This window comes from Portunus trituberculatus, chromosome 41 (assembly GCF_017591435.1).
Source record: "Portunus trituberculatus isolate SZX2019 chromosome 41, ASM1759143v1, whole genome shotgun sequence".
Taxonomy (NCBI): Eukaryota; Metazoa; Arthropoda; class Malacostraca; order Decapoda; family Portunidae; genus Portunus; species Portunus trituberculatus.
In genome coordinates this window covers 34,363,926-34,386,425 of record NC_059295.1, presented here as the reverse complement: position 1 = coordinate 34,386,425, position 22,500 = coordinate 34,363,926, and the positions used below count along the sequence as shown (strand labels likewise).

The 22,500-nt window shown below is 43.3% G+C and overlaps 1 protein-coding gene across 1 annotated transcript in view; it reads right to left on the bottom strand.

Moving 5' to 3' along the window:
- LOC123516463 overlaps positions 1-22,500 on the bottom strand; it is a 170,868-nt gene that overhangs the window by 23,704 nt on the left and 124,664 nt on the right. Inside the window, exon 4 of the mRNA XM_045275775.1 lies at positions 20,383-20,416. Coding sequence (XP_045131710.1) covers positions 20,383-20,416 — 34 coding nt within the window. The remainder of the gene's footprint in view (positions 1-20,382; positions 20,417-22,500) is intronic.

The window sequence follows — 22,500 nt, the reverse complement described above, 5'->3', positions numbered from 1 at the left end:
GTTGCCGGGAAGGGTGGGTCTTTTTCGATTTTCAGACGTGGTTCAATATGAGAAAGGTGATTTTTTTTTTTTAGTATACGCTTCTCAAATTTTGTGTGATCCCTCTTTTCTTTTGACTGCATCCTATTGTAAAGGAAATTCAGTATCTATTTAATCAATTATTTTTGTTCAAGATCAGCGTCCGCTTACATAAAAGAAAAAAACTATTTACATCTTCTTGTATCATTCAACAGTCACAATTCGTTTTATGAAGTTCCAATAGGCGTTGGAACGTTTATTGACGTTTGTGAACACTGTGCTAGCGAATACCAGGATGGATTTTCCTCTGGCTTGCTATATTTAGTGAATAACAAAGGAAATGTAATTTATTCAACAAGTTCACTGTTAATTGTTTTTTGCTTGTCGTCTAGCTGTAATAGTAATGAACGTCTACTATTATTGTCTCCATAAGACTCGAGGCTTCGCTCTGTCAGTAGCCTTTGATCGTCAGGGACCTCTAAGGCATATGCGCTACGTGCTGCGAGGTCATCGCTACAAAACAAAGTTATGAGAAAACTGATACACAGCTGGACAGATACAAACACAACGAGTTCTTTGCTCTGTCAATGTTTATTATTTTTGTGTCTCTTGACAGCCTTTTGGGATTTATATCATTGTGTTGTTTTCATTAAGGCCGAGTTCCCCACACATGCCTGCTTTGTTTGATATATTTGTCGCAGTTCTGTGTTTCCTGCCATGTGTGCGACCCTTGGAGCGTTTGTGCCACGTTTTATCCGCCCTTTCATTTGACCCTAGTCTGTGAGTTTGTAAAAAGTAATTCCCGTCTAAAGAGGACGCGAGGTGGATGGGGACGCGGGATGGAAAAGGAGAGGGACAGAGAAGGATGCGGTTAGAGGTGCACAAGAATTGGAGAGGGACGAAGGGCGGTGAGGGACGAGAAAGATACACGAGGCCAGGCGTGATGCGGGTACGAGTATTCCCTGGAGTGTGGGTGTAGCCTGGGGTCGCAACACTGCTCTCTGGGGTGCCTCCTAAACGCACTCATTACCTCTTTGATACGAGAACTCACCTACGGGACGGTGGAGGACGAGGAAACTTGTATAAACTAATTTTGTATCTAGCTTTGCAGCCAAACAATAAAGTGAGCAATAGTTATGAAGATTAAAGCTTTCAATGAAGGGAAGAATTTTGGTTTCATTTGCAAATTGGCCTAACTCTATATGAAGTCTAGAGATTTGTGGCAATCTCCGGCACCGCAACTGGCAAATACAGAGGGCAAAGAGAGCACACGAGAAAATGATGAGCGGCGGATTAGATGCCGTGGTACAGTGGAACCATGCGTGCTTTGGGGTCCGAGGGGTCTCCAAGCGCACGGGTTCGAATCCTGTCCACGGTCCGAGTGTAGGTTGGGGTTTCTCACTCGGGGCAACGGTTTCCTAGCGGGTGGGTTTTGAGATAATATGAGGTACCCCCAAAAGTATCCCCTTTAGCCCATAAATTCCCGTGAAAAGTCCACATGGTATAAATAAAAAAAAAGACTCCTAAGCAGGAAAAGTTGGAGCTGTAAGGTAAAGACGAGTAAGTGATACAGGAATAGGTGTGCAACAAGTGCTCTTCCTTTACAAATGAGGAAAGGATGAACGTTATTATCTGTTTCAATCACCAACTCAACAACCGACTCTATGGCACTAAGACTAACATCTACGCCTTTATTGAATGAATAATCTGACGTCCGGACAAATTAAAAACTATTCTGCCTTTATGAATCAGAATTTGAGTGGGGTTTTAGTCACCAAACCAACAAATGATTTTGACATTAAAACATTTATGCTTACATTGAATAACATGAAGCTTGGACAAAATGTTCAGAATTGTTAGCCATGAAGAAACTGTGAGAAAAGTAACCTGAAGGAACCTTGATAACCTAGCAGCGCCCTACTGTCACTGAAGGACAAAGTGAGGCAGTGTCATAATTACCATTCTTGAGGAGGCAAAGTGACAGTGAGGCCACGCGTGAAAGTATAATGAGGAAGGACTGGAAAACACGCCACACTGCTGCTACGAGTAGGCGTTGCTTACTGCGGCAGCACGATCGAGGAGAGAGAAAGGAACACAAGGAGCTGGCGGACGGTACTGAGGGCTCGTTAGGGAGTTCAGGGAAGACTGGAGGTGACCCTTACTTATTGTTGTTATGTTGTAAAAAATGTTGGTCACTGCGGCAAGAAAGAAAGAAGAGAGAGAGAGAGAGAGAGAGAGAGAGAGAGAGAGAGAGAGAGAGAGAGAGAGAGAGAGAGAGAGAGAGAGAGAGAGAGAGAGAGAGAGAGAGAGAGAGAGAGAGAGAGAGAGAGAGAGAGAGAGAGAGAGAGAGAGAGAGAGAGAGAGAGAGAGAGAGAGAGAGAGAGAGAGAGAGAGAGAGAGAGAGAGAGAGAGAGAGAGAGAGAGAGAGACGGGAGGGGATTTCCAAGTACTAAGGATTTGTTAGGACGGTCAGTTGTGTCCCGAGTGACCGGCTGTTGTTGTTGTTGTTGTTGTTGTTGTTGTTGTTGTTGTTAGGTAATGATGACAATGAAAGAAGTATGTCGTCTTGTTTTGTCTTCCTTTCAGTTCTCTCTCTATTACAAGACGTCTACAATCTTGATCTCTTAAGACACGGACTGAGAAACGCTTTGCTTTGAGAGGTCACATAAATCATTAACAGGGTTCTCAAGAGTTTATCCTATTAATAATGTAGAAATCTGGCTAATCTATCAGTAAACACATTACTTCTGATAGTTCCTTTTCCCCGATCCCGTACCTTCGCCCCCCCCCTCTCTCTCTCTCTCTCTCTCTCTCTCTCTCTGTGTGTGTGTGTGTGTGTGTGTGTGTGTGTGTGTGTGTGTGTGTGTGTGCACGCGCGCACCTTACTCACTCAAGTCTGCCGGCGCCGCCTCTCCTTCCCTCAGCGCCCCAGCCACGATAAGAGGGTGCGTCACGTACTCTCCCGTGGGTGGCAATGAGCCGCGCACTGCATTGTGACGCGCGACTGCCAAGTGAAGCTGCTGTCCTCGCTACGAATTCTTGAGTATTAAGACCATATTCTAAAACTGCGCTGTACCTCCACTACATTCAATAGTTTCTAAATGAAGGTACACGGGTTTTTATTTTATTTATTTTCTTTTTACATTTCTAGTGACATATTAACAAGATTTCTTCATTATTAATAGAAGAAACACTCTTGAGAAGCACTTGGAAATAATCATGGTGAGAGAGCAAAGTGCCTCAGAATAAGAGCCTCATTCTCTAATTTGCTGTCCTGGAGGACACACGAGAACCTCGACACCATTATGAAAACGAAAAAGAAAATACCGTATATATTCTACTAGTTATGTGAATCGTCTAAGGAAAGAGTACAAATGAAATAATCGTTTGATTCGTTTTCATGAGATCCGAAGCAACGAATCCAGAAATCGAAGGTCAGAATCAAACCACCAAACCACCAAGCCATCGAACCACCAAACCACGCGCCAGAATACCAACAGACAATCAGCAGCAGCAGCAAACACCTTTTGATGTACGCCCTCTTGCTGCTGTGTTGACGTCCCTGGCCAGCTGCTGCACCATGCTGGTCGCGCAACATTAGTGATACAATACGTGCGTGCAGAGACTGGCCACCCGCGATGACAGGAAGACTGATGCTTTTGTGTTACATTCTGCCAGGCCAGTAGTGAGTCAGGTAGCCAGGCAGTCGGTCAGTTCGTTAGATAGTCAGCCAGTATCAGTTTGTCAATTTGTCATTCATTCATATATTCAATCAACTGTCAGTCAGTCAGTCAGTTAGTCTATTAATCAGTCAGGCAGTTTCTCTCTCTCTCTCTCTCTCTCTCTCTCTCTCTCTCTCTCTCTCTCTCTCTCTCTCTCTCTCTCTCTCTCTCTCTCTCTCTCTCTCTCTCTCTCTCTCTCTCTCTCTCTCTCTCTCTCTCTCTCTCTCTCTCTCTCTCTCTCGAATGGCTGCAAAACTGGAAGCTTCCTCTTCATTAACAAAAACGTTTCCACAATTTTACGTCCGCGGAGAATCGTGATGCAGTTTTGCCAATCGCATTATAGGGGATTTGCCTCCAATAACAAGGATGCCATTGATGAAAACTAAAACCTATACAGCTCGCAGGCTTCGGAATGCATAGAACACAGCCCGGCGCGTTTAATAAGTCCGTGGGAACCAATTTTAACGAACATTTCACATAATGATCGAGTCTCACTTGTTTTCACTGTCGTCCTGCAATGTTTCTGGAAACATTAGTATTCAGCGCGCACAATGAGATGAAAATCTGTTCATTGTACGTGTGTGTTTGGACAGTATTCTGAAACACATCTGCTCTCCACCTCTATTACATTCAAAAGCCTTTACTTGGAGTTTCTCATAATATTCTAAGGGTGTTCTTATGGTTAACAAGAGTTATTAACTGGATAAATGTTCTTTAAAACTCGGTTAATCATTCAGTGGCCTTTGTAAATAGTCGAGGTGATGGAGCAAAACTTTTCAGAATACTGGCCTTTGTCTCGTTGTGAGTGGCTGGGAGCTGATGATTAGTTCCAGCCAACAGGAACAATTCACTCTCGGGGTGATGGCCGCCTGAATGGTCTGTCTATTGTAAGGCGACACTCTTTACCAAACAACAATGATTCAAACCAAATAGTTACGAGGGTTCTATTCTTCAGAACCACTGTAACAGTTGTCCCTTTCGTAAACTGTTTACCATTTCCTTCAATTCAGTCGACGGGCAAGGCAATCACGGCAGGCGCTGTCCCTATGCCTCGCTGAAGTTGGTCTACTTTAGATTCCGCGTGTCTCCTGCGTGGCTACTGATTTGTATGACTGGTGCCTGAATGGCATAGCCAAGTCTTTGGAACAATAAAACGCTTAATGCAATGAGACTGGCCTGGAGGGAACAAAAGGTCATACAAAAATGTCCACTGAAGTTGTCAGTCTCCAAGCAATAAATCAGAAGAGTTATCGTGTCCTCTGTGATGACAAAATATAAGAACAAAACCTAGTGTTCTCTTTCACTTTTATAGAATTTGACATGTTTGCTCTTTTGAATAGACATTGAACTGACAGTTAGGTAGGACATGCAGAGCTGCCTTTTGTGTTGTTCATTGCTTATGGTTTCATATAAAACTAGATAAGTTTTTCAAAGACATCCTCTCTTTATAATGTATCAATAAACGCTTCATCTCACAAGAACTTTTTTTCGGAGCTCATATGCCACTTGGCTCACTGTCATGGATATTTTTCCCATTAATCATGCAGAGCTTTTGTTAAACTCTCATTGATATTATGAAAACATCTTAAAATCTCAGTAACTCCAATTAGAAAGCAGAATCTCTTTTTAGAATTATGATTATCATTAGGAAAACCTTTTCAACTTAAACGTTTGATAAGACAGCTGTAATGGCATTTCTGTCTATCATAAATCGTTCTCCTCCAGCTTCAAGGCATCCATCATGATATTCAGTAGAAAGTCTGATTTTAGCTGTTACATTCTCTCTGAAGAATACTGGAAGTGAAAACGCGGAAGTGAAAACGCGAGAATATTATCATACCACTTCTTTTCAAGCTGAGTCTCCCTTTTATCTTTCTTACTCATTTGTCTCACTGAAGTCCGACGACAGAAAGAACCTTTGCTCTGAGTAAACTAATCACGACCATCGCCACTTCTACACTCGGGCACAATAACCTTAATGCCACCTGCTTCATTATACGCTGCTCAGCCTTTGTCACTGAGGCACACTGCTCAGCTATAGTACTAATGTCCATAATACTCGCAAGGGAAGAAAACACACACACACACACACACACACACACACACACACACACACACACACACACACACACACACACACACACACACACACATCGCATAGTGTAGTGGTTAGCACGCTCGACTCACAATCGAGAGGCCCAGGTTCGAGTCCCGGGAAGCGGCGAGGCAAATGGGCAAGCCTCTTAATGTATGACCCCTGTTCACCTAGCAGTAAATAGGTATGGGATGTAACTCGAGGGGTTGTGGCCTCGCTTTCCCGGTGTGTGGAGTGTGTTGTGGTCTCAGTCCTACCCGAAGATCGGTCTATGAGGTCTGGGTTCGCTCCGTACTGGGGAAGACTGGCTGGGTGACCAGCAGGAAACCGAGGTGAATTACACACACACACACACACACACACACACACACACACACACACACACACACACACATTCTATTCTATTCTATTCACACACCGCGTAGTGTAGTTAGCACGTTCGACTCACAATCGAGAGGGCCCGGGTTCGAGTCCCGGGAAGCGGCGAGGCAAATGGGCAAGCCTCTTAATGTGTAGCCCTTGTTCACCTAGTAGTAAATAGGTACGGGGTTGTGGCCTCGCGTTCCCGGTGTGTGGAGTGTGTTATGGTCTCAGTCCTACCCGAAGATCGGTCTATGAGCTCTGAGACTGGCTCTGAGACTGGCTGGGTGACCAGCAGACAACCGTGGTGAATTACACACACACACACACACACACACACACACACACACACACACACACACACACACACACACACAGAGAGAGCTGCTTCTCTTCCTACCTGTTTCTTTCTTTAATGATATTCACAACAGTCGCAAACATACAAAGAAATAAAAAAACCTCTCTCTCTCTCTCTCTCTCTCTCTCTCTCTCTCTCTCTCTCTCTCTCTCTCTCTCTCTCTCTCTCTCTCTCTCTCTCTCTCTCTCTCTCTCTCTCTCTCTCTCTCTCTCTCTCTCTCTCTCTCTCTCTCTCTCTCTCTCTCTCTCAAGTTCTCTCTCTCTCTCTCTCTCTCTCTCTCATCTCTCTAACCTCTCTCTCTCTCTCTCTCTCCTCAGGTTTGATGAAGCGACACGTGTATAATGTGCATTAATGATGTGTCCGGCAGAGCGTCATTTGAACGCGGCGCACAGCAATAAAGAGACGGAGCGCCGCGAGTAATGAAGCGACGCACGGTGGTATGGGGTGGCGGGAGAGGGGCAAGATGGGATATGGGAAGGGAGGTGAGGTGAGGTGAGGTGAGGTGAGGGTCATGTACAAAAGAACACAAAGATAGGAACAAAAGAGCATCAGATGTGTCAGGATCTTGTAAGTTGTTTTTGTCATGATTAGATGGATGGTTTGAAGATAGTGTGGATAGGAGGTTTGTGATGGTTTGTTGCTGAAGGTATGTGGTGGGTTAGGTGGTGGTGGTGGTGGTGGTGAGGGTGAGGGACGCAAAGAAATACAAAGGAAGGAACAAACAAGGGTTAAATGTAGGGTAGTGACGAGAACAAGGGTGAAGGTTTATGATGGGAGGAAGTTTGTGACGGGAAGATATTTGTTGAGGAGCCGAGAGGAACGAGAGGAGTCGAGAGGAGTGAAAGAGAGGGAGGCGGGAAGAGATGAGGGACGGTAGGAGAAGAGAAAAGAAGTTACTCTTTTCTCTTTCACCTTCCCATCATCACTACCACCACCACCACCACCATCACCATCATCTCTCTCATTTCCTCCTCCTCCTCCTCCACCTCTTCCTCCTCCTCTCCGTCATTGGTATTCATGAGTTCAATATTGCAGCTTAATGATCAATGGAGGTGTGGAGAGAGAGAGAGAGAGAGAGAGAGAGAGAGAGAGAGAGAGAGAGAGAGAGAGAGAGAGAGAGAGAGAGAGAGAGAGAGAGAGAGAGAGAAATTCCCTTCTGAGAATCGGTGATGTGATCTCTTGAATGTTTAATGGACCTGCTCACACACAAACACACACACACACACACACACACACACACACACACACACACACACACACACACACACACACACACACACACACACACATACGTTCACTATTCGTAACTAGGTAAATACAACAATATACCACCTCCACCTTGGCTCTAAACTTGCACAAACAGAAGACAAGGCAATAACAACACCACTCAGCTAAACACACTCAGCAAGACGCCGGCGAAAAGATGCCTCGCTTACTATTAAGGTTCTGAGCCAGTTCAACCAACACCGTCTGTCCCTCTTCTTTCTCTCTCTCTCTTCCCTCTATCTCTTCTCTGTCGCTCGTCAATTCTCCTCACTAGCGTCAATTCTCCTCACTAGTTGAGAGAGAGAGAGAGAGAGAGAGAGAGAGAGAGAGAGAGAGAGAGAGAGAGAGAGAGAGAGAGAGAGAGAGAGAGAGAGAGAGAGAGAGAGAGAGAGAGAGAGAGAGAGAGAGAGAGAGAGAGAGAGAGAGAGAGAGAGAGAGAGAGAGAGAGAGAGAGAGAGAGAGAGAGAGAGAGAGAGATGCGACATTTTCTTCATTACACATGCAAAGTTGACTCAAGGCGCCCGTGGAGGACTAATCAGTCACTCCCTTCACTCATTCTTGGTCCAGTGAACGAAATGAATTGAATTGTGTGCGATTCGAGCAAAAACCCAACTGCTGCGGGCCGAGTCTTGTATTCTTAAACGCTTTGGTGCTTTCGTAATGACTATTTTGAAAGACCACACAAGGAAGTTTGTCTCTTGTGATGTCTTTTCTCCCACCGCTGGCACAGAATTTTTGCTAAGCTATCATTGCAATCATCAAAAACATCCTTGAAGATTCAAATTCATGCGAGTCTTAAAAGTGGTCTTGATAAGATGACCAAGCGTTTAAGAATATGAAAATGATTGCTACAGGGATGATGTGTTTTTTGTATTCTTTCCCTCTCATTGATGGTGCAGAAACATTTCAAAATTATCATCAGAATCATGAAACCACACTTGAAAACTCTAATTCACGAGTGCCTTTCCTAAATTAAACTATCACTGAAATCATAAAATAAACGATCTCTTAAATCTTAGCAACTTTCACAAACGTCTGTTAAAAAAAAAAAAAAAAACGAAATGAGATAAAGAAACGCTTGTAAATATCTATCTATACGCGACACTTGAATCTTGGGCAACAAGAACACGATGCTGGAGACGAAACGAAGATAATAATTTGCTCGACAAGAAGTTGTGAATGCAATACTTTTCATGTGATACGTCACTGTAGCGAGACTGGAAACTGAGATAGAGACTTGAAAGTGTGGCAGGAGACGGTGAGGAAAAGTAAGTGGGCGTCTGGGAGTGCGAGGAATGGAGGAAGTGAGGAGGCGAGAGAAAGAGGGAGGGAAGGAATAAGATAAATATAGAGGATAAATATAAAACGGAAGGTGTATAGTACAATAGAATAGGGAGTAGCTTCCACTGTAACGGGGATGGGAAGGAGAAGAGGCTGAAGGGATATGAAGCAAAGGACGGATGGAGCGGAAGTCTTGGGGAGGGAGATAGGTAGGGAGTGTGGAATGGAGTACGGATGGAGATTGGGGATAGAAGAGGGCGTGGCGTGGTGGGAGGGGAGAGAGTTGGCACTGCCTTATTTTATTTCCTTTTCTCCTTCCTTGTTTTAAAATGCCGTCCATTGCTTACTGAAAGGCAGACACACGGACTGGCAGGTGTGAAGGTCAACGAAAAATGCAAAAGCAATTTCCTTCGTCTTTGTTGCTTGACAGAAGACTAACAAGATTTGCTTCTGCTTTTTCTTATTTTGCTGCCACTGCTGCCTCTGTTGCTGCCTCTGCTGATATTACTTCTGATGATATTGCTTCTGCTGCTCTGCCTGAATTAGCAGTAACAACAACAACGATAACAACAACGAATACTATCACTCCTATTACTACTCTTCTACCATTACTACTACTACCACCACCACCACCACCACCACCACCACCACCACCAGCTTCACTCACGTCGCAATGTATCGTGCTGAGTAGGAGCAATAATCCACCACGCAACAAAGGCCGCTAAAATCCATGAATAACAAAGAGGTAAAAGTCTTTGAGGAAGTGAGGCGGGCGTGCGCGGCGTCGTGGAGGTGACACCGAGGTATGGGCACGGCACCGGCCCTCTGCAATATCAAGACTCCAGGGACACTGTGGCGGAAATTCCATTCTGAAGCGCGGCACATCAAGGTGATCTGTAATAGGACAGCACGCGGCGGGAGATGAGGTAGGGAGGGAGGGAGGGAGGTAGAGGGGAGAGGGAAGGAGGGAGGGTATTAGGTGAGAGGGTGAAGGGAGAGGAATGGTAGGAGTGAACGGTATGTCGGTGAGGTGTCCTTGGATGTCCGCCAGGTCACACTCGAGTCCAGAGTGCTAATGGTAATAACAAAAATCTCTACATGAAGGTTTTCGGCAGAGTTTTCAAAGTTTCCGCCTCAGTGATGGCTTGTGATGTGTGACGGACAGATGACAGGTGACAGATTTGCTGAGGCCACGCTCTGGGCGGCACCAAAATGCACTTAGGGAAAATATCATCGGCAGGACACCCTTCAAGGAAGCCTTGCTGACGGTGGAAGAAATGGTCGTTGTGTGCTGCTCAGGTCACTAGGGCACGCTGCATCGTTCGGAGGAGGAAGAGAAAGAGGAGGAGGAGGAGGAGGAGGAGGAGGAGGAGGAGGAGGAAGAGGAGGAGGAGGAGGAGGAGGAGGAGGAGGAGGAGGAGGAGGAGGAGGAGGAGGAGGAGGAGGAGGAGGAGGAGGAGGAGGAGGAGGAGGAGGAGGAGGTGGAGGAGGAAGCTTCACCGGAAATCCTGACACTGTACGAGTATGTGTCATGAGTTTTAATTTCCTGCTTACCAGCATGAGGCAATAGAGAAGAGTGACGCAACTGTAATGCTACGCTAAGGCAAAGGTTTTATGGGATGCAGGAAACATTATGGGAGTCCTCCCCTCGACAGATGAGAGGGAGTAACATGCTCAGGCCAGTGGGCGAGGGTAAAGTTCCCTAAGTGGTCTTGCTCCGTTTCTTAAGACAATAGTCATGAAACCCTTGCGTCATGCAGCTTGCAAAAACCAGTCACTTTTATCCAGCCGTCCAGACACTCGTGCCCTCGGGGTGTAGGTCACGGCGGATCTGCAGCAGTGCTCGGCTCGATGCCATGAGAGTCGCGACGCGCCGCAATCACGGCAGCTGGCGGAGGCGGGGCAGGGGATGATGGGGGAGGAAGGGAGGGAGAAGGCTGCCTGGCGTGGCTGCGAGACTTATAGTTGTTTGGTTCCTGGAATTTATCTGTGATCCTCGAGCTTAGCAGATAATGCTTGAACATCTCGTCAGCCAAAGTGATGACGCCCCATCCATCCACTGAGCTGATTGCACCAATGCGCATTGTGAAACCGTTCCATGAAAACACTGGGGAGGTGAGATAATGCAAATAAAGAGACCACAGCGCCTTGGAAAGTTAGGATGAAGAGCACGCCACCAAACAAAACACTGACAGCCAGGGTAATAACTATTAAGCAGTAATGATCTTGCTCAATCAATGAAGAGAGAGAGAGAGAGAGAGAGAGAGAGAGAGAGAGAGAGAGAGAGAGAGAGAGAGAGAGAGAGAGAGAGAGAGAGAGAGAGAGAGAGAGAGAGAGAGAGAGAGAGAGAGAGAGAGAGAGAGAGAGAGAGAGAGAGAGAGAGAGAGAGAGAGAGAGAGAGAGAGAGAGAGAGAGAGAGAGAGAGAGAGAGAGAGAGAGAGAGAGAGAGAGAGAGAGAGAGAGAGAGAGAGAGAGAGAGAGAGAGAGAGAGAGAGAGAGAGAGAGAGAGAGAGAGAGAGAGCGTCTACGTAACCTCTATATTAATGATTCTCAAACTTTCTGTTTTTATACACCTGACAGATCTTCCTGGATCAGAGACGTACCCAGTTAACTCAATCCCAGTTAATGTATAACTAGTCTCATTAATGTGAATTAAAGTTGGTTTACTCGAGTAACAATGAATAAACAATCAGTCGGCGAACTTTGATACGAGAAAATATTGAACAAATTCTTACTTGTATAAAAGACCCAGTATTCTGAGAACTGTCACGTACCCAGATCCTTATGAGGAGAGCCACCGCTACGCAGCCGGTGTGGGAGACATTATATTTAAATGGAAAAAAAGTACGTCTGGTGATTCAGTAGCTTTTTTTCACAATCATATCAGATAGTGTCTGAAGATGAATTTTAAGAAAGGAAATGTGATGTACGATAGTGTTATTTTTTTTTCAATAGTCACTCGATGTAGAACGTCTGAAGGTAAATATTTAGAAAGCAATAAAGTATTTATTTTCATGATCGTATTGCATCAGTTTCTTCTGGATGAATAGATTCTTTTTACCTTGAGTTTTTTGTACCATTAGACCATTTTATTGACATGAGGACGGGTTTATGGAGGTCAGAAGATTAATGGCCAAAGTCTTTGCTATTTGAATCCTACACATGAGTTTCTGAAACTGTATAAAATCATAAAACATTAAGCAGAATGAATATGGAAGCGCGTCATGGTTCTGAAGGGGTTAACACTCTAAATGCTGTAAAAGAAAACGATTGGCATTGAAAAAGAGGTTAATACTGCCTTTCCTAACCTACAAAATTGTATAGAGAACCAAATGAATTCGGGGAAAAAAGTTTACAAAAGCTGTAGATGATTATGAAAATATTAGATGTAGAAAGAAAAATGAAATAGATTGATTGATGTCGCAGTTTTCTAAACTACAGAACTTAATAAACTGTAGAGGCAAAAGTGTGTCTAAATTGAATCTGTAGATGGCGAAAAATACTGGAGAGAGAGAGAGAGAGAGAGAGAGAGAGAGAGAGAGAGAGAGAGAGAGAGAGAGAGAGAGAGAGAGAGAGAGAGAGAGAGAGAGAGAGAGAGAGAGAGAGAGAGAGAGAGAAATAGAAACCTTATATCGTTTAACTAAGCTACTTAACAACATATCAGAGAAACTACAGTAGGGATAAGAAATGTGTGTTAGTTATCGATGATTATGAGAAAATATTGCTTTGCTGTGAAAAAAAAGGATAAGGATAAGACGATAAGACGAAAGAGCAGGAAGTGAAGGCTGGGAGGTGGAGGCTGAAAGAAGAGTTTGAATTCCCTCCCTCCCTCCCCGCCCCTCCTTGTCTTTCCCCATGGTTGGCTGCTGCCGTCTACCAATCAGACGAACGTGCTGCCTCGTTAATTAATGAGTAATGCCGAGCAGATTAATGAGTTAAAAGCGGCATTAATTGTACACGCTGTTGCTTTGGGAATGTTGCCGCCGCCGCCGCCGTGTGTGTGTGTGTGTGTGTGTGTGTGTGTGTGTGTGTGTGTGTGTGTGTGTGTGTGTGTGTGTGTGTGTGTGTAATTCACTGTTTGATCTGCTGCAGTCTCTGACGAGACAGCCAGACGTTACCCTACGGAACGAGCTCAGAGCTCATTATTTCCGATCTTCGGATAGGCCTGAGACCAGGCACACACCACACACCGGGACAACAAGGTCACAACTCCTCGATTTACATCCCGTACCTACTCACTGCTAGGTGAACACCACCTACACGTGAAAGGAGACACACCCAAATATCTCCACCCGGCCGGGGAATCGAACCCCGGTCCTCTGGCTTGTGAAGCCAGCGCTCTAACCCTGAGCTACCGGTGTGTGTGTGTGTGTGTGTGTGTGTGTGTGTGTGTGTGTGTGTGTGTGTGTGTGTGTGTGTGTGTCGGTGCTCTGAATGCTGCGGTAGTCATTGTGTTGCGTAATTGGAGGCTGTGGTGTTGAAAGGCTTGGGCTAAGAGTGGTGTTGTATTATTGTTGTTGTTGTTGTTGTTGTTGTTGTTGTTGTTAACATTAATGATATTATTATCGTTATTATATTTGCTGGACTGCTACTGCTACTACTACTACTACTGCTAATACTACTACTACTACTACTAGGTACTTCTATTACTACTACTACTACTACTACTACTACTACTACTACTACTACTACACTACTATACTACTACTACTACTACTACTACTACTACTACTACTACTACTACTACTACTACTACTACTACTACTGCTACTACTAGGTACTTCTACTACTATTACTACTACTACTACTACTACTACTACTCTTATTGTTCAATTTTTTGTTTTGCTGTTGTTTTGTTATTCCTTTCGTTGTTACTGTTATTACCAGTACTTCTGCCACTACTACTGCCATGCAAAAGCCGGAGGTGTACATGGTCTCAGTCAGTCACCGCTGACACCACGGCCGCCCAACGCACGAAGGGCAATGGAGAGAAAGTTGCATAAGATCAATACATGTTCGTGTTGTCACATTGAGTTTGGGGATGCGGGCGGACGGACGGCCAGATATAGACGGACGGGGAGAGATTGACGGGTAGACAGGCAGATGGATGGGCGGTAATTTGATAGACGAACGGATGCTTCTATTTATAATAATTCGTAAAGGAAATCAATCAATCATCAATGTACAAATAGCGTTCGGTGTTCGTGGTTTTTAGTACACCGATATATCAAGAATGAAAAACATCACTCATTGGCTTAAAACTATACATGTGTTTAACTCTTTCAGTACTATGACGCGTTTTCATATTCATTCTGGTTACTATTTGGCGATTTTATACAGATTCAGAAACTTATATGGGAATTGAAATAGTAAAGACTCTGGCCATTAATATTTTGACCTCCATAGACCCTTCCTAATGCCAATAAAATCGTCTAATCACGCTCAAACCTCAAGGTAAAATTGCGTCTCAGTACTGAACTATAACATATCCTGAAAAGTAATGGAAATCCCAAGTCTTAGCAAAAGTCGGAAAATCTGAGATGAATCCTAAAATTGATAAAGAATCAGTAAATAGAGAAATGTGAATAATGAAACTTCCACCAACTTTAAAAACTCTAATAATAACCAGACTAATCTCCCAAAGCAGACTTAAAGATGGAAGCCTTGCAATATTTCCAACCCTTAAAGGAAGCCATCACAACTTTATTCTGACTGTGAAAGGTTAATCTGATGATGGGCTGACAGTGGGCGACCTTTGACTCCTTCAGATATTCACATTTTCCTTGCCGAGTCTTTTACTTCGTCCGTTCGTTCTGTTCTTTCTCGACCTTTTTGTATATTTCTTCATCTTGTACTTCCTTCATAGTCTTAGTGATTCAGTCTTACTCCTCCACTTTTTACGTTTCTTGACTCAGATTTTTTAACCATCCTCATAATCCTCTCCTGTGTCCGAGACTTCTTCACTGCCTCAATCTTGCAAACTTTCATTATTTAGGCTATCATTTCATGTTTTATTCTTTCACCGCTTTTGGTTCTCCAGTCCACGCATTATTCCCTTGGTTTTTTCCTCATTTCTTCACTGCCTGAACCTCAAAAGACCCTCACCATCAAAGAACCTTCATTCCTTCACCTTTGATCTCTTCAGTCTTTATCTTCTTTGCTTTGCTGTCATAACCTTGCAATTCTTCAGTCCTCTAGCCAATACAATTCAATTCAGCCTTTACATCCTTCACTCTTATTCCTTAACCTCACAATCTTTCTTTTCTTTCTCCAATCATCATTCACTCCTTAACAGTCTTACCCTTGCAATCTATCACTCCTTTGGTCTCTGGATCTTTCACTCCTCCAATGTCTTCATCTTTCACTCCCTCACTGCCTTAACCTTATAATCCTTCAGTCGCTCAGCCTTAACGCACTCTAGTCCCGCAGTCTCCAATCCCTCAGGTCCTTCAAGAGCTCAGCCTTGGTCTCTCAGTCCCTCTGCGCCTCACTCCAGCTAGGCACAAGACACTCGCCTATTAGCGCTGGCTGGGCAGTGTTCCTCCAGGCGACTGAGGCCCTAATGAGAGAGCGAGCGAGCAAGAGAGAGAGAGAAAGGAAGAGAGGGAGGGAGAAAGGGAAGATATCCTCTATTCATTGCCATATGAGTAAGATAGAGTAAGCTACAACGACCCGCTATGCCACGCCAGCACCGCCAATGTTTTTTGCATGTCGCAGAGTGGCTGACAGTCAAGCGCACATGACCCATTCACCTTGACTATATGAGTGTGACTTTAATCCAGTGCAGCAGCGAGGCTCGGGCGGGGAACACGGGCCGCGCTGGTACAGGGTTGGGCCATTACCGCTAAAATACAACCAGACGGGGCGCGCGGTAAACGATAAAAGAGACAGAGATGGAGAGGAACAGCGACACGGACGACGGGGAAATGAAAGAGTAGGAGATGGAGGGAAAATGAGAGGAATGAATGAATGGATAGATGGGGAGGAGCAGGGAACATTATAACCGCCTGATGGAGTAAATGAAAGATTGGTAAAGGGAAGGAGAGTGAAGAAAACAGGAAACGAAAGAGTGGGAAATGGAGGGAAAAATGAAAGGAAAAATAAATGAATGGATGGATGAGGAAGGAGAGGAAGCATTACAACCGCCTGATGGGGTAAATGAAAGATTGATTGAGGGAAGGTAAGAGATAGAAAGAGGGTTGGAGATGCGGGGAGAATGAGAACGAATGAGTGAATGGTGAGGGAAAGGGAACAAAACAACCCCATGATGCATAAAAAGGTCGATAAAGGGAAAAGGAGAGAAAAGAAATAAAGGAAATAAAAAGAAATATGAAATCAGGAAATAAATGAAAGAATAAACGAGAAAAAGTAACTTGATGGGGGAAAAGAAGAGTTTCTAAAGGAGAGGTAAATGAATAAAAGGAAATAAAAAGGCAATATGAATATAGCAAATACTATTACTATACACAATAATAAAATAGGGAAAAATAAGGACCAGGAAAATGGAAATAAAGAAAATATTACCACCACAGGCGTTGAGAAAGTGAGAGACTGAACCTAAACAGAAAGAGAAAAAGAGACGGCGGATAGATAGAACATGATAACAAATTTGAACGAAGGAAGGAAAGAAAGAAAAAAATAGAGGAAACATGACCACGTATGAGAAAAGGAAAGACGGAGAGAAGAAAATGAGAAGAGAGGAAAATTGGAAGAATCATGACTACAGACGCTCGGGAAATAAAGGTAAGAGAAGGAGAGCGAATGGAAAGAAAGAAGGAAACACGACCACAACGGATAATAAGAAAAGTAAGGCTGGCAAGAATGAAGGAAAAAATTACGACCACATACGAATTAGGAAATGAAAATGTAAGAGACAAGGGAGAAAACTGAATGGTAAAAAGTAAGAAAAATACATAAAAGAAAGAAAACGGCTGAAAGAAAAAAAAAGAGAAAGTTTACGTCTACAAATAAAGAAACAAGAAAAAAAAGAAAAATATATAACCACGGATGAAAAGAAAATGAAAATAAACGAAGAAAGAAAATAGAAAAAAGAAATGAAAGCAATACACCACAATTACAAATAATGAAAAAAATAACAGAGAAATAGAAAAGAAAAAAACGAAAGTTAAAAATGAAAAAAAAAAAAAAGAGAAGAGAAAGAAAGAAAACAATACATCAAAACCAAAATTAAAAAGAACATGAATGAACCCCCAAAAAAAAAAAAAAAACACGGAATGAATGCTGAAAACTGAACACAAAAGACAAAAACCAAAACTAAAACATAATAAATCACTAGCCAGCCGCCAGACGAGACCAAGACACACCAACATAAAAGCAAAACGAGAGAGTCCACACCGCCATCTGGGTCGCTGCCTTAGGGACGCAATACTTCCATCCTGAGACTAATGGCGTAAGGGTCAGGCCGCGGCTTGAAGGAGTAAGACAGTAGGGAGAAAGTGGAAAGTGTTGCATGCTGCTCTGGGGGTCTGCCATCTAGTGGGGGCTTCGATAACTAAGACTGATGGATGTTTAGAGGGATGGGTAGGTAGATAGAGGCTTAGGTAAATATGTAGCTATGTGAGTTGGCAGGTAGATAAATAGTTAGAGAGAGAGAGAGAGAGAGAGAGAGAGAGAGAGAGAGAGAGAGAGAGAGAGAGAGAGAGAGAGAGAGAGAGAGAGAGAGAGAGAGAGAGAGAGAGAGAGAGAGAGAGAGAGAGAGAGAGAGAGAGAGAGAGAGAGAGAGAGAGAGAGAGAGAGAGAGAGAGAGAGAGAGACAAACCCCCAAAAAATCGAACACAACGTATACGAAAGAAAAAAAAAAAAAAGAAACAACGTATAGAAAAAAAAGTTGTGGATGAAGGAAAAACAAACAAAGCAAAGAAGAAAACGACAAGAAAAGCGGAGACGGAGCACACCAGCATCGGGAAGGAAAAGAGATAAAAAAAAGTTGGAGCGGCGGGACTAGAGCAAGACAGGACAAGTGGCGGCGACGGAAGGCACCAGAATGAGGAAACAGGACGCGTGTGTCGGGGAGGGGGAAGTGAATTAAGGAAGTCCTGAGAAAAGGGAGGAAACAATAAAAAAAAAGGGAAGAAAAGGAGTCAAGAAAACACTGATATCCACATTTCCTTCATCTGTAGTGATATTCTTAACTTCAAGGCCGTAAAAGTTAAAGATAATCCTTTCAGTGCTGGGGCGCATTTTTACTACCACTATCACTACTACTACTACTACTACTACTACTACTACTACTACTACTACAGCAACAACTACTACCACTACTACTACTACTACTACTACTACTACTACTACTAAAACTACAGCAACAATTACTACCACCACTACTACCACCACTACTACCACCACACTGCAACAATCATTATTACTACCACCACCACCACAGCAACAATCATCACCTACCACCACCACCACCACCACCACCACCACCACAGCAACAATCACCACCACCACCACCACCACCACCGCCACCACCACCACCATTACCACCACCACCACCACCACCACCACAGCAAACAATCACCACCACCACCACCACTGCCACCACCACCACCACCATTACCACCACTGCCACCACCACCACCACCACCACCACCACCACCACCACAGCAACAATCACCACCACCACCACCACCATTGCCACTGCCACCACCACCACCACCACTACTACACAACTACTACTACTATTACTACTACTACTACTACTATTACTATTACTACTACTACTATAATTACTACTACTACTATTACTACTACTATTACTACTACTATTATTACTACTACAACAAATACTATTACAGCAACTACTACTACTACTACCAATACTCACCACCACCACCACCACCACCACTACTACTATTTTTACCACTACCTCTCTGACACGCAGCTAGTCTTCTCACGGTACGAGGCAGGGCGAATTATCCTCTTCAATGGCAAAGAAAGAGGCTAGGCTGCGAGTGAGGGGAGAGAAATCCAGCTTTTTTCTCCCATACTAAAATTCATAAATGTTTTTTTGTATCGATGAGACGGATTTGAAAAAAAAGTCTCCATTTTCTATTTTGTCGGCGGAACACAAATACGAAGAATCTACAATAAATTTCTCACATTTTTAGTTTATTGTTGTTGCTTTTTCGGGTTTCAGATAAAGGTAAATAGATTTTCATTTTTATTTTATTTCTTATTCTTTCCTTCCTTTTGCTATCTTCTTTTTTTTTTGCTTTTTTTGTTGTATTTTCTATTTCCCAATGAAGCAACGTTACTAATTTATTTTTGTTTCATATATACATCCACACATACAGGAGAGAGAGAGAGAGAGAGAGAGAGAGAGAGAGAGAGAGAGAGAGAGAGAGAGAGAGAGAGAGAGAGAGAGAGAGAGAGAGAGAGAGAGAGAGAGAGAGAGAGAGAGAGAGAGAGAGAATGAATAGTTTGTCGTCCACCAAATTATGCAACTTTCTGATATCTAAAACAGTTTCTGAAACACACACACACACACACACACACACACACACACACACACACACACACACACACACACACACACACACACACACACACACACACACACACACACACACACACACACACACAGGGATAACGAGGAGCATAATTCGTGAAGAGAAGGAAACATTATCTATTTTGCACCGAAATATCCTAGGAAATGTATCTACGAGAGAGAGAGAGAGAGAGAGAGAGAGAGAGAGAGAGAGAGAGAGAGAGAGAGAGAGAGAGAGAGAGAGATCAGAGAGAAATATACACATGGAGGAAAGGAGAGTGGAAAGAGAAGAACGTTGAGGAGATACAGTCAAAGTAATAAAAGGATGGAATGGAGGAGGAAGAGGAGGAGGAGGAGGAGGAGGAGGAGGAGGAGGAGGAGGAGGAGGAGGAGATGGTAAGAAAGAAAGGCATAAGTGAGACGGAGAAAGAGAAAAAATGGGAGCGGTAGTCAGGGAAGGGCAATAAAAAGAAAAACAAGAGAAAGCTGGAAGGAAGGAAGGAAGATTGGAGGAAATAAGGAAGGAAGCAAAGCGAAAAGGAAGGAAGGAAGAAGGAAGGAAGGAAGGAAGGAAGGAAGGAAGGAAGGAAGGAAGGAAGGAAGGAGGAAAAGTAGGGAAAGTTAAAGGGAATACTCTAACAAACCTCTTCATTTGCATTTATATATATATTGCAGACTTCTAAAAGCCACGTTGCTAAAACCTTTACTCTCACTCTCACTCACTCTCATTCTGTCTCTCTCTCTCTCTCTCTCTCTCTCTCTCTCTCTCTACCTTGCAGGGGGGAGGATGGGGCCGCACCAGGTGGCTGTAAAGAGACAAACACGAGTAATTAGTTTCCTACAGGTGAATACAGGTGAGTCAAGAGTACAGAAGCAAGCCACAGTAATCTCTCTCTCTCTCTCTCTCTCTCTCTCTCTCTCTCTCTCTCTCTCTCTCTCTATCTCTCTCTCTCTACTTCCTTTCTTTCTCTCCTCAAGTCACTCTAATGTTTCTTTCCTCTCTCTTCTCTCTTTCTCTCTCTCTCTCTCTCTCTCTCTCTCTCTCTCTCTCTCTCTCTCTCTCTCTCTCTCTCTCTCTCTCTCTCTCTCTCTCTTCACTTCTTTCTCTGCTTCCTTTCTTTACATTTTTCATTCATTTTTTCTTTCTTATTTTTTCTTTCAAGTCACAATATTGTTCCTCTTTCTTTTCTTTCTTTTTTCCTTTTTCTCTTCTTCCTTTCTTTCTTTCTTATATATTTCTATATCATTTTCCTTTTCTAGTATTTTTCTCGTTCCCTTTTATCAGTATTTTTCATTTTTTTATTTTTCCTCCATCTTATCCTATCCATCTCTCATTTTTCCTTTTATCATTTCTACCTCTTTCTTCTTTCCTTTTTTTTCCTCTCTTACTTAATTTTCCTCACTTCTTTTCATCCACTCCCTCTTCCCTTTTCTTTTACTTCATTTTCTCTTCCTCTCCTCTTCTCTTCCTTGTTTCTTGATCTATTGTCTTTTCAGTCTCTCTTCCTTCCTCCATTTTTTCAAACCACTGTAGCGTTCCTTCGTCTTTTCCTCCTTTCTTTCACTGCTTTTCATCTCTTCCTTCTTTTCTCTCTCCATCTTTTGCTATATATTTCTCTTTTCTCTCGTGTCTCTTTCTTCATCTGTTTTTGACATTTCTTTCCGTCTTTTTCTTCCTTTCTTTCACTCCTTCTCATCCCTTCCTTCTTTTCTTTTCCTACATCTTATCCTATATATTCCTCTTCTCTCTCGTGTCTCTGCCTTTTTTTCTTTTCTTTCATCTCATTGTTCCATAGATTTCTACTTTCTCTTCCTTCGTTTCCTCTTTTCCTCCATTTCTATTTCATTATCTCTCTTCTTTCTTTCCGTTTTCCCTTACTCATCATTTCCTCTTCTCTCTTTCCACTAAAATGCGGTGATGCCAATTTTGTCCAACCTCTTTCTCTATTTCTAATTCATCTCTTCCTTCTCCTTTTCCTACTCCTTTCTCTTTCTCTCTTTCTTCTTCTTATTCTCTTCCTCCATGACACACGACTTTTCTTTCTCTTTCCTCTTTCATTATCTTTTTCTCTTGATTTATGTTATGCTTTCCTCTTTTTCTCTTCCAACACAATGTACTGCTCCCTCTTCCTTCCACTCAATCTTCCTCTTTGTCTTCTCTCTCATTTTCTCCTCCAGTTCATCTTCTCTCCTTAATTCTCTCCTAGTGGTACTCTTTCTTCTCCTCATCTTTTCTTTCTTTCTTCTCTTTCTTCTTTATCATTCTCTTCTAAAATCTCTTTCCTCGCTTTATCCTATTCACGTTTTTCTTTGTTTCTTGCTTTTCACGCTTTTCTTGTTTCTTTATCTTTTTCTTCCTATTTCTCTCCTTTTCCTCCTTCTCTTCCTCTTCTCTCCGCTACAATACACTCTCCTTCCTCTCCTCTCCCTCCCGACTTTCTTCTTCCTCCCCCTCTTCCTCTGGGCCATCAATACCTCTTTTTTCCCCTCCATCTTCCCTCCTCCTCTTCCTCTTCCTCTCCTCCACCACGACACTCTTACTTTACCCTCCCTCCCATCCCTCTTCCGTCTCCACTTTTTTTTTCTCTCCTCCTCCTCCTCCTCCTCCTCCTCCTCCTCCTCCTCCTCCTCCTCTTTTTCCTCTTCTTCCAGGATTCCAGTACCTCTTTCCTCTTCCTTCGTTTTCTCTTTCCATTTTTTCTTGCACATTCCTCTTATTTCCTTCCTTCTTTCTCTTTCTTCTTTCCTTTATTTTTCTAATCCATACTTCCCTCGTCATGTATTTCTCTCTCTCTCTCTCTCTCTCTCTCTCTCTCTCTCTCTCTCTCTCTCTCTCTCTCTCTCTCTCTCTATCTAATTTTTCTTCTCATTTTCTCTCTTTGTCTATCTC